Source organism: Scatophagus argus, chromosome 21 (genome assembly GCF_020382885.2).
Source record: "Scatophagus argus isolate fScaArg1 chromosome 21, fScaArg1.pri, whole genome shotgun sequence".
In the NCBI taxonomy this organism is placed as follows: Eukaryota; Metazoa; Chordata; class Actinopteri; family Scatophagidae; genus Scatophagus; species Scatophagus argus.
Window position 1 is genome coordinate 8,667,550 of NC_058513.1, and position 11,947 is coordinate 8,679,496.

General features: G+C 40.1%; 2 protein-coding genes across 4 annotated transcripts in view; both read right to left on the reverse strand.

Annotated features, from left to right (window-relative positions):
* The window catches only part of rhbdl1 (rhomboid, veinlet-like 1 (Drosophila)), a 48,189-nt gene extending 47,816 nt beyond the window's left edge, over positions 1 to 373 (reverse strand). The window contains exon 1 of the mRNA XM_046376742.1: positions 311 to 373. The gene's annotated coding sequence lies outside the window, so the exon portion shown is untranslated. The remainder of the gene's footprint in view (positions 1 to 310) is intronic.
* A 469-nt stretch (positions 374 to 842) lies between these two features.
* Positions 843 to 11,179, reverse strand: rhot2 (ras homolog family member T2). Of its 3 annotated transcripts, none has more exons than XM_046376744.1 (19): positions 10,970 to 11,179; positions 10,061 to 10,119; positions 9,228 to 9,309; positions 9,047 to 9,090; positions 8,476 to 8,529; positions 8,348 to 8,400; positions 7,890 to 7,998; positions 7,586 to 7,687; positions 7,357 to 7,455; positions 7,150 to 7,258; positions 6,936 to 7,056; positions 6,592 to 6,676; positions 6,324 to 6,469; positions 6,083 to 6,183; positions 3,912 to 4,042; positions 3,682 to 3,762; positions 3,468 to 3,590; positions 2,477 to 2,679; positions 843 to 2,235 (listed from the first exon to the last, which is right to left on the reverse strand). In XM_046376744.1, exons 1-19 carry the CDS (start codon positions 11,004 to 11,006, stop codon positions 2,118 to 2,120), a joined length of 1,857 nt encoding a protein of 618 aa, XP_046232700.1. In that variant the 5' UTR covers positions 11,007 to 11,179; the 3' UTR covers positions 843 to 2,117. The 3 variants fall into 3 exon arrangements, with proteins under 3 accessions (XP_046232700.1, XP_046232701.1, XP_046232702.1); XM_046376745.1 differs by lacking the exon at positions 10,970 to 11,179 and adding an exon at positions 10,701 to 10,935; XM_046376746.1 differs by lacking the exon at positions 10,970 to 11,179 and having other exon boundaries at positions 9,256 to 9,309.
* Between the last annotated feature and the right edge of the window lie 768 nt (positions 11,180 to 11,947).

An 11,947-nucleotide genomic window follows, 5' to 3' on the forward strand; every position in this document is an offset into this window, starting at 1 on the left:
CTTCTAATGGGAGACAAGTGCACACAAGTCCCTTAAGGGAACAAGACAATGGTAAATCAGGCCAGATGATTAATTCATTGGGAAACAAATAAGTTTGCGCAAAACTGTTTTAAACATCTGCGTGCAATTAAAGCCTGCCCTAAACGTATCACATGAAGATCAATTTACACCAAATACCCCCCTCTACGGTTGTTCCAGCACATGAAACTACTCCCAAAATCCCAACATCCACTTTCCTCCCGAGTGGCCGCAGAGCAGTTAACAGGCGGCTCAACAGACACACCCAGTCCTCACTTGTCCCGCCTCTCACCTGAAACGCAACACTGCCACCTTGTGGTGCTTCATGCAGGAACAGGCGACCCCTCTTCTCTTCCTGAGAAGCCAGCAGCAAAGACCGGAGTCAAACTGATGAAAGTCAAGATTAGACACAAATTACCCTCTAGATACCGTTATTCATTATTATCTTTAAAGACAACTGTAAGATCATCAGACTGACCTTGTTAGACAGCTTCAGGCTGAACGATCAAAGCTCAGCATCCAGACTTGTAGAGGCATGTTGTTCTTGCATTCTGACATGCTACTGCAAAGGGGTAATAATTGGTGTTTCTTTAACTCAGAGTAATTCAGCATGAATTCTGACAAAGGTCTAGCTACAAAGGTCTTGTGATTATGATGATATGGTATCTGGAATACTATTAATACCTTCATTTGAATTGTACACACTCAAAGTACAACAGAGATAACAACAAAACGCACATGGTCAGGTTGTTAACATAAAGCATTCAGGACGTATCATTCACCCCAATAGTCAAAACGTCTTTTGTGCAAAGGTCCCCACCCAGTCTGGTCTGGTCTTTTATTAAGCAACTAAATCAGTTCAATTTCAAGTAAGAAAACAGCCATATTTTAAAAGTCACATGTCACAAGTGTATTCTGCAGAAGCAGCAGGTCCCCAGCTAAATTAAGCAACAAAACAGACATCATCATGACTGACTCATGTTTGAAAACATTACAGTTTCAGATTATGTAACAAGGTCAAAGTGTATGCACAGTGTCGGGCACATGTAAATTGAGGGGGGGGGATTATCCATCTACTGTATTTCAGTCTCAAAATTAATTCCATTTCAATATGAACAGACGGAAACGGAGTGGAAGCACAGATACATCTGATCAGATTTTTCTTTCATATTTTGTCATTTTAAGGTTTGCTCGGCCTCCTTGAGCAGGCGAAAATATTTCTTGCAGATGCAGAAAACGAACTGCCTTTTTTTTCTTCATGCACATCTCATCCTGCCACAGCAGATCACTACAGGTGTTACTGCTAAAAACATTAAAATGTTTCACTCTCAGGTTAAATAATATGACCAAGAGGCAAATAACATGCTATGCATATTCATAGGTGCTGGAGTTATTTGGCAAATCTGTTTTGAACCTCTTGTATCTGTGGTTGCGTGGCCAAACTGAAGTGTTCACTGAGGAGTTACAGCAAGAGATCCAGCAGCAGCCAGTCAGCACGTTTGCTGTTAAAAATGATTCATGTGCTGCCCTTTGGTTCTTCAGTCTAGTCAATTTGGCATTTTTCTACTTTATGATTAGGAAACACTGCATGTGTGTATGTATATATGTATGTATAAACCCCCTCTAATCTCACCAATAATATTTAATCATTTAACAGCTAACTGAGGGGATAGCAATAGATAGAAGATGCAACGGTCTTGTTGTATCTCCTCTCCTCTGACAAAGCACCTGTTTGGATATAAACAGTTCTTCATGTATCAATGCACAGAGCACCAACGGGCTAACTCCTACTCAGTTTTGTTGGACAATATAAGGCAGATAAAGCTGGGCATAGCAGCTTAGGGAATACTGTGATAACTAGATTCCAGTTGCCTTTGGACTACTGCGCTCTACTGACTCAGAGGGCAGGACAAAGTGAAGAAGTCAGATGCTAGGAAGGAGCAGAGGTATGACAGGTTGTCCTGGGAGCCTTCAGGGTAAAATGTAAAATGATGCGGATTCAGCCTAGTTCAGGTTGTGGTGGTTCTGGATCTGGTCTCGGACGTTTGGTCTTTATGTACGAATGGAAGCATTGGAAAATAAGCTCAGCTGGTTGTTGATCATTTCAGTCTGGCAATGGTTCTGTAGATAGCAAAGCCCAGAACTGCGACCACAGCCGAGCCCAATGCCACTCTCAGCCAGAATGATGTGTTGCTCATGTCTGAACCATTCAGGTGTCTGTAGATTGGACAGAAAAAAAAACAATCATGAAAGGCCAGTCACACAAAGCAACACACAACTAAAACTTTAAGCAAAACAAACAACAACAAATCTTCTCTTTCATTTCTACTTCTTGATCGCTCAGTATTTTGAACATGTGAATGAAAAACATTCTCCTGTGCCCGATTTTCATATTTTCCAGGTTTTCAATGGCTTGTGATCTGACTTAAGAGCAGTGGTTGGTCTAATGAGAACGTACGGGTACATCGCTGCCCAGGCGAGCCTGGTGAAGATGTTCTTGCTGGTGGAGTCGAGCAGCAGGCTGGAGAAGACCAGTGGAGGAGGCAGTCGATGTTTATAGCAGAACTCTGCTGGAGTCATCCCGTGGAACTGCTTGACATCAGGAAGATCCACCTTGGAGGCGACGAGCACACATGGGATGTTGCTCTCCATGTAGTGTTGCTAAGTCGGAAATGAGATGAAGTGCACAGTAGCTCACATAACACATATCAAGGCTCAGTATTTATCACACTGACCTGGATTCAAATCTGGCCCGGGCTCTATCGCTGCATGACATTGTCTCTCTCCCCCTGCCTTTCATGTACAAATCTTAAAAGGATCAACGCCATTGTCTCACTTCCATGTTATCTTTATGAGTACACTTAACCACCTGTGGGCTTCATCTGAGAGGTTTATCTTTGGTTAAGTGACGTATACCAGTTTAGAGGAGATTCTGAATGACAGCAGGAGCTGGAGGCTGCTTCATTTCTTTAAGGGACTGCAGAGTGATATTTACAGCTTGAACTGTTGCTTTACCAGAACACACATCAATAAACTATTAATAATCCTGGGAGCAGGTCTATGTCTCTGTCATTTGGCCATTCTAAACTGCTGAAATCAACATGTTAGAGCTGTAAACAGGATGCCTTTTCTGATCTGATTTGTTTTCCACAGCTACTGAAACTAAGCACCATGATATTACTGTACATCTGAAACAGAATAAACAAATTAAGTCTGCATTCCGTCACATTTTTGTTATAGTGAATTATCCCACGCCTCTCAGAATATGTTGTTGTGATACATCACACAAGTGGTAGAGATTGCTAAAGGCGGCAAACTGAGCTATGATACTTTGTTTAGACGGACTGCGTGCAAACACATGCACAAACAGAAACAACAAAAATCAATGAACAATAATATTTTCCTTTCAATGCTTCTGTGACTGACTCCTCCTCCTTGCTGTGACTCACCTTGTATATACTGGCACAGTAGTTGAAGGAATGTGGGTCACTGGTGTCGTACATGAGACAAGCAACATCACAGGAGGCATCTGATGCCTTCAGGAACTCCACCTCCACATCCACCTCATTGAGCTGCATGGAGAGGAGAAGAGCATAATGCTCAAGTTTCAGTCAGGGTCAGAGGTCAAGGGTCAGCATTAATATCAGAGCGTCTACTACTTACAATTAGGTACTTCTCCTGGTTGTTGACCTGGACAGTGTTTATGGCATAAGGGGAGAAGGCACTGCTGGAATTTCCCTTATTCTGTAGAGGATAACAGAGAGAAAAGAAGCCAGTGGTCACTATGTGCTAGGCATTGTCAGTGTTGATGATGCACACTAATACAGGTTTATCATAGTTTAATAACACAACATTTAATATTTTCAGTTCCAGACTAGCAGGTGGTTCCATACCCCAACGTTATGGCCCACAAACGCCTGGAGAAAGGCGGTCTTGCCCGTCCCCCGCGGTCCGATCACTTTGCACAGAAACACTGATCGCTGTGTTTGGCACTTTTCCAGGTCCACTTCTTTCTCTCGTGTAACTGCACAAACAAACAAGCAGAAGCACAAAATATAATCAAAACAATGCAGAAACACACAGGGCGGCCATTCTGTCAGAATACGATTAGCTTAGCTACATAATGGGAATGGGAAACATCTTACTAAACGGTGAAGCTGAAATTGAACTTAGATTTTCATGACAACAGACATCATCTGTGAGCTAACCATTAGACCAGCATTGTCACTACAAAGGAAGAGCATGTACTTCCTTCACCAGCTGAGAAAGATCAGCCTGCCACATAAAGTGCTGTTTCAGGTGTTCTACATGGGACCAAATGAGTCCATTTGCTCCTGTTTATCACGAATTGTTTTTTTTCCTGGCCATCAAACAGAACATACAGGCTACAGTCAACTTTTTTATTCTCAAGGATCTATAGCTGCTGCATCTTAAATCTCATCCATAAAACTTGTGAATACAGACAGGAACGACAACAAATAATAAGAAAATAATTTTTTAAAAAATGTAATTTCGCCCTAAATGATGAAATTTGGTCTATCTGATAATGAGCAAACCACACTGTCTAGAATACAATTTATTACAGCACAAAAGACAGCTTACATGAAGGTTAATTAACTGGATTACATTTACTGCACACTAACATAAAACGAGTTCATATACTCAGCAAATTAAACCATGAATAAAACTGACCTCTAGTGGCAATTTCCACAAGGCACAGGAACTAGGCTGAATATATTACACCTGCACATGATACCTGTGCCTGTGCAGGGCATGCTAATCCAGTTTGTGTTAGGCAGCGAGACATCATAGTGGAGATAAGACTGCCTGCTATACAACATGTAGGCATATAATAAGATCTGACTAAAAATATAATAGTTGAAAAGATGCAAAAATAATTCTAGCCACCAATGGGACACAAATTGTTCAGTACTGCCACAAGAAAAATGCATGTCGTCACCATAATCAAGCAGGTTTACTGTGTGTAGAGTCTGATATCTGAGACTAATCTGGCACCACTCAGTGCTGTCAGGCTTGACTCAACCTTTCATCAGTCTGTGGAAACATTAAATAAAAAACAAGAAAAATCCTATAGTCTTAGCATTAGTCCTCTATTTGCAATGAAATTCTGTACCAAACACTTTGTCAAATCATCCAACAGTTACTGAGATATTTCACCAAGAACCAACATATCTGATTAACAAACAGCAGAAGTCTACAGCAGAGTCAGCGAAATGTGCTCACCTCTAATACAGAATGTGTGTGATCGGCAGCAGGGAGAAATTATATCACACTTCCCTGTGTTGTCCAAGCTTTCCTGACCAACCAACCTCAGACTGTCACTAGTTCTCACATACACACAGTATGTCTGTATACAAACACTACTACCAAAGACACCTATTACTAGAAATATGATGTGTGGAGAGTGTGCTTTATTTCAAAACATGCATGCATGAATACATGCAGTTTACAAAGTCCCAAATCAGATTCTGTTCCTTCAGATCTCAATGACAAATGCACACGTATGTAAATCTATTCAGCTACAGTGGACAGGATTAAGGCTAGTAATCCTCCCACAGAACAGTGCTTAACTATAAGACTGAGATTTAAGTTTTCAAAGAGGTTGTGCAGTACACCTCCAGTACCGACTGAGTACATCATTTGATAACCATCATATGATTGGAGGATTTTAGTTATCAGCACTGCTCCACATCCAAATGATTTCTGCAAGAATACACTTTGAAAGTGTTCAAAAGTCACCGAGTCATTCATCCTGTCCTCTGCCCTCCTGCGTCTGCTGCAGTGATGAGCAGGTACAATGTCTGGAGCAATGAGCGTTTCCAAAACTGACCAATCCCAAGGCGTGCCGCAACACGAGATGGATTTTACTCTTTCACTCTTTTTTTGCATTATATGGGTAAAGTCTTTTTGCATCAGAAGTAAAAATAAAGGGACTACAACAGAACAAATAATTCACTTTTGATGGAAATATGTCTGTACACAGAGCTCTTGCATCCTTGCACTCACCTACAATCGACAGGGTCAATTACACAAACACACACACCTGTGATTGCGGCAGTCTGTGACTCCTGCTCAGTGAGGATAGGGTAGCCTAGGTATCCTAGATGCTCCAGGCAACGGTGGATGTCAAGGTACGCGGAAAGTCTGCATATGAAGAGAATGACATACACGTTACCTTCGAGTAGTGCAGAGCATACACTGCCAGACATAACGTGCACGAAGGTATAAACCTAATGCACACTTACAATAGCATAAAACCATTCACAATCAAATGAGAAACTTACGTCCACTGACAACGGTAACCTTGGTTAGAAATGTAGCCCTCATCTGTGGTTGGGACAGTCATATAGACCTCTGGACCCCATGGCATGTAAGGACAGACACAAAACAGGTTCCTAAGCTCTGTCGGTGACAGGGCAGAGTCTTTGTCCTAAGAGGGAAAACAGGTAATCTCCTCAAAACATGGAAATTGTGATTCAATATGGCACATAAATAACTGAGAGCCATTGCTAGAAAATAACTGTCCAGTGGGACACTAGGATTGCTACTCACTTCATCGTACTTGTCAAATAGCCGCTGGAGGAACTGATGGCCTAAATGATTGAGCTCTGTGGTGCAGCCGACAGGAACTCGTAGTCTGCCAACAGAAAAAAACAATCACAAAACAACAACAATCTATTCATAAACCTGAGCATTCGTGAATAGTGTTTGCAAACAGTGCACAGACAAAGTCAAATGGAAACGCAGGAGGAATACAGCAGGCCTGAGGTATAAGACAATGTAGAACAGAGGCAATACTGTTGCAATACAAGCTGTCGTGTTGTTACAGTTGTCAGCAATATAAAAACTTAGAGCTGAATTGATTGAGAAAGTACAAATAATTCCATAAGACATACTCAGGGTAAAGATAATCATCAGTCAGTTCAAGGCTGTCATCATAGCCAAACTTCCTGAGGATAGTCCACGTGGTTTCATGTCGGCCCCTTTGGATAAATAATGTATTAAGGAACAAGAAACCTGAAAGAGATACAATACTTGACTATTAGTTGAGTGTGGCCTAGCAACAACACGGTTACATGTTCTCACTCGTTGCCATTTTTTTTTTTTTACCATTTAGGGTGAGGCCATTGTCCTGTACCCCATCACTGGTGTTCTTCCAAACTACTGTCTTCACATCTTCTAAAGCTTGTGGTGCCAGAGGATTGCCAAAACAAGATTTCTACACATAAAGAGAGATGGGGGGTTTTTTCTGTTGTTGAGGCAAATGCTTCGGTTCATATAAGAGTGGACATAATGTTTAGTGATCTTAAATGGCACCTGAAAGCAGTTGAGTTCAGCGTCGCTGAGGATGCGGTCATTATCCTGGTCAGAAATGTAGAATACTCTGCTAAGAGCTCGGACACACAGTGGTTTTAGCTGTGGAAAACATTGAAGGACAAAAATCTTATCATTATTCAAACTTACATTTGTATTTGCACATGTGTAAATGAGCGAACTGGAACAGGCTGACTCCACAGTTGGCATCCCATTTCCAAAAATGGCTGACCTGTTTGTCTTCGGGGTCATAAAGAGGTGCAGTGGGGTGAAGAACTGCCTTCTGTGCATAGTAGAAGAGCTCTGAAATGTTTTTCAGGTTCTTTGCCGAACACTTGAATGAGAAAAACAGCAGAGAGAATCTGTCAGATACAATCGTCTAGGCAAAGCAAAAGCCAGATAAAATGTGCATGTGTAAACATTTGTGTGAAACCTGGCAATTGTGTGTGCGTGTATCTCAGTGGAAGGGTTAGTAGGTGAGTACAGAGTGCCGTGATTAGCAGAGTGGTGAAGTCTGTGAGAGAGTTCAGCCTCACCTCAACACAAGTCTCAATCTCAGAGAACTGGTTCATGATGGGAAGAATGGTTTCCATTGAGCTGCCACAGCGCAAATCAGACTTGTTTCCCACGAGGATGATAGGAATTCTGATACAACATATGGAGAAAGGATAACTATCAATACAACACTGTCATGATATGTTTGTGATATGCAGTGGATACTCATAAAAAATGGCATCACTATGCTGTAGGACAAGATCAAACACAAACCAGCAGACATTCAAATACTGTGAACTGCATGCACTCACACTGCCCCCATTTTGCTGATGCTCTTATGTCTTAGTCAACTTAGTCAAGCATAATAACAGGCTCAAATTTCTAAATAACAAGGTTCACCAAAATTACATGCAAACAGCAGGATTAAAATGAGCACAAAGTTCAATGGCCCAGATAACTAACACACACACACACACGCCCATTAACAAATAATACATACTTGTTCCCTTTCTCTGCATCTCCATTAACTAAAGGGATCCATTTAGTTCTGATCTGGAAAACAAGAGGCAGAGTATGACAAGAGTGCTCTGTATTTTAAATGACAATGGAAACCAAGTAGGTTACTACCTTGTCTATTGTGTCCTCGCTGGTGACATCATACACTACACACACCACATTAGCCTGTGTGGGTTAGAGAGTGAGAGTCACACCAAAAGCAGAAGCAACAGAATTCAATCAGTCTAACTTTGATCAAAATCCAATAATAATGATAATAACAATAATAAACACAAATGGTACTTAATTTACTTACTTAAAGTATAGAAGCATAGACTTACTAATCAAATGTAAAAACATTTGGGTGACTTGTTACATAGTGCAAAAGAGTTTATGTAGAAAAATACATGGAATTAAAGAGAAAACTATAAACAAGATGAAGCTTAGGAAAAGGGTAGTGGACCTACAAAAATGACTTTGGTCTTAACAAAACTGTGATAAACCTCAGAAACAATTACATTCCTTCACATGTTTTATTATTTTTAACCAGGGGTTGCACAGCATTATTTAAGATTGGCCCAGCAAAGTTCAACTCTCCAGTGCACCTGCTTTGATTTCCTGTGACTTTCAAAAGTTAGAACTTCTGAAAAAAAAAAAAAAAACAAAGTTCAGTAAATTTATTAGTGCTGTATGGTGGACTTACCTTGATGATCTCGTCTCTAAGGACTTCATCGTTCTGCTCTTTTTCTGTTGGGGTTAAGGACAAACATAAACAAATGCCATGTCATTCAGACCCGCATGAATCATCAGTGGCTTCAACAAACTGCACACACGCACTAAACTGTGAACTAAATAATGGTGGCGCTACGTGTTAGCCTTCAGACCTGAATAGTCCACTATGTGTGTAGGCACCTTCTCTGGAGTCACATCAGCAGGGATGGTGATCTCCTCAGCTCGGGGGGGAACCTGTCAGACATTGCAGATCGCAGATAACTTATAGAAAGATCAGCCACCCATCACACAAAGATACATTTTCTAAATTTGCATTAAGCATGGACACACTTTTAGTTTTAGTAAACAAAATAAATGCTCGGCGACCTTCACAAAATGTATGTCCATAATATCATATGAATATAAACAAAAAATTTCTTCAAGGTATTTTGAGTAGCATCAAACTACTCTATATCTATAATCATAGTTCTTTATTAGCAAGTATACTGTAACTACAGGATGTGGCAATCAAAACACATCTGATTCTGATTCTGAAAACAACAATAATAAAAAATAAATAAAATAAAATTTACACTGAGAAACCCAGTACCCAGAGAACAAAGCCCAACCATGCAACACTTTGGATTTATAATCAACATACTGAGTATTTTAAGCAGTAGATCAACCTGACCAAAATGACAGTATGAAACAAATCTTGCTTCAAAGTCAACTTAAAAGTAATATTAATCTGCTGTAATATACTTAAGGTGTTCAAAACTGAAGCATTGACATCTTAAGCTACACATTTGTCTATCTTATCCTGTAAGTCATATTTGCAATAGGTGTAAAAAGAGTTGTACTTAATGCAAAGTCGGCTACAAAGGAAAATGGAAATTTCATTAGCGTGCACACAAACAAAAGCAGCGAAAGATTTGCTTTCTTGACTGCAAATAAATGAAAGAAAAGCAAATGCACTGCAGTATTGAATAACTGCAATGACACTTACCTCTTCTGGAAACTCCTCACCAACCAAAGACATGATGAGCGATGTCTTCCCCACCTTGGCTGTTGGAGGAGACAACATGAGGAAGATGAGAGGAGCTGCCACAGAGAGACTCAAGGAGCCAATGTGCCTTGAAGGCAAAGTTATTGTACTGACTTCCTGTACACATGAACTAGCAAGTAAGTTGTTCACTCTTTAAGTCATCATTCACAGAAACACCCTGATAAGGACTGAAGTGTTGCTCCTTAATACTGCACGAAATAAAATACTGTTTTATTGCATTTGTACAGGCGGGATCTTTAGTCCCCGAATGAAATAGAAAATATTAAAGCTATCTCTGTCACTGATGTATGTACAAAAAGCCAGTGACATTATGCTGCGCCTGAAAATCTTTCACACAAGCATGTTGACATGAAAGGTTATTTTAACAGTTGGAGTTCTAGTTAAGCTAGGCAAAGCTAATTAGGCTAACTAACTGTTCAAACGTTATCATTAGTTCTTGACTCCAGCTAATGTTAGGTCAGTAATGAAGAGCGAAAGTTAGTCAACTAACCGCTCCGTAACGTTTAACTTTTGAGGAGACAATTGGCTTAAAAGATATGTTTACAGTGTGATGTGGCTTAATGAAAAAACGTTTACTTACTTCTCCACTAACCGTTTGTGCGCAAAGTAATTCTAAGCTAAATTAGCATAGCGGATATTTAGGAAGCACTCACATCGTATAAAACATTATTCAAATGTAAGATGGGACATACAAAGACATAAGTTCTCCTTTAAAGGCAGTGACTGGCACCATGCCACCAATAGTGAGTTTACCGAGTCATGTTCAGCAACAAGTTAGTAAGTTAGCTGCGACGGCTAGTGTTTGCTAGTGTTTTAGCTTCTGATCGGCTGTCAGTGTGACTAACTTACGTTCCCCCAATAAAAGTATCCTGACGTCTTGTTTCATTTTTCCTCTCTGCTGGAAGAACAGTCAGACGCGCTACAATACTACGGCGACATTTATCTTTCATCTGAATGTCAAATTTCTACTTGCAATAAAATGTGTGGCTATCCACACCGATGCACCCAAGGTGAAACTAAATCATTCCGGTTCACAGGGGAGACGGTGAAAACACGCCCTCTGCTGGCCAAACAAACGCACTACTGCCTATTAAACAGAAAAGAGGAGTTGCAATACACCAACCTCAAAACTGCCTATGAATACAGCAGTATACTTTTCTGTTGTCCCCCTCTACCTAATATTGTTGAAACCGACAAACACCCTTGTATGATTGTTCACTGTAAAAGTAGCTTTCCATATAAAAGAAAGAAAATGTAAATTATTTCTATTCTAAAAAATTATCTATTTTGAAAAGATAGTGATGCAATAGATTATTTTTTCTGAGTCCAGTAATTCTGTAAATACTAATAAAGCTACTTCACCTTAACATTAAAGTGATTAAAATCCCTACAACACAGCAGAACAGACTTGCTGCAAAGACACATGCGGCAAAAAGTATAGTCCTCATTATGATAAAACCCCATGAGGATCGCTGCTTAAAACAATTTGCATGTAACTCAAAAGCATTATAAGAGCCAAATTCAGTCTGAGGGTGGTAAAGTGGCTCCAGAAGGTTTTTTGAGAGGGGTCAAAACAGTTACAAACAAAAGTATACATAGCATCCAGACAGAATTTTTCTTTGCTGGAACACAGATGTAAAGGGTCATCCAAATGGCATTTTGGCTTGAAGAGACAAATTATCACAGTCGGAGTTTTGTCAATAACTCCCTTTGTAATGCACAAAATTCAACAATGCCCACACTCCACAATGCGGTTTTGTGACAAGTAATGTGTAACAGACTAAAATTCATCTTTGGGCAAAATATTTCATGTTATTATTATTTCAA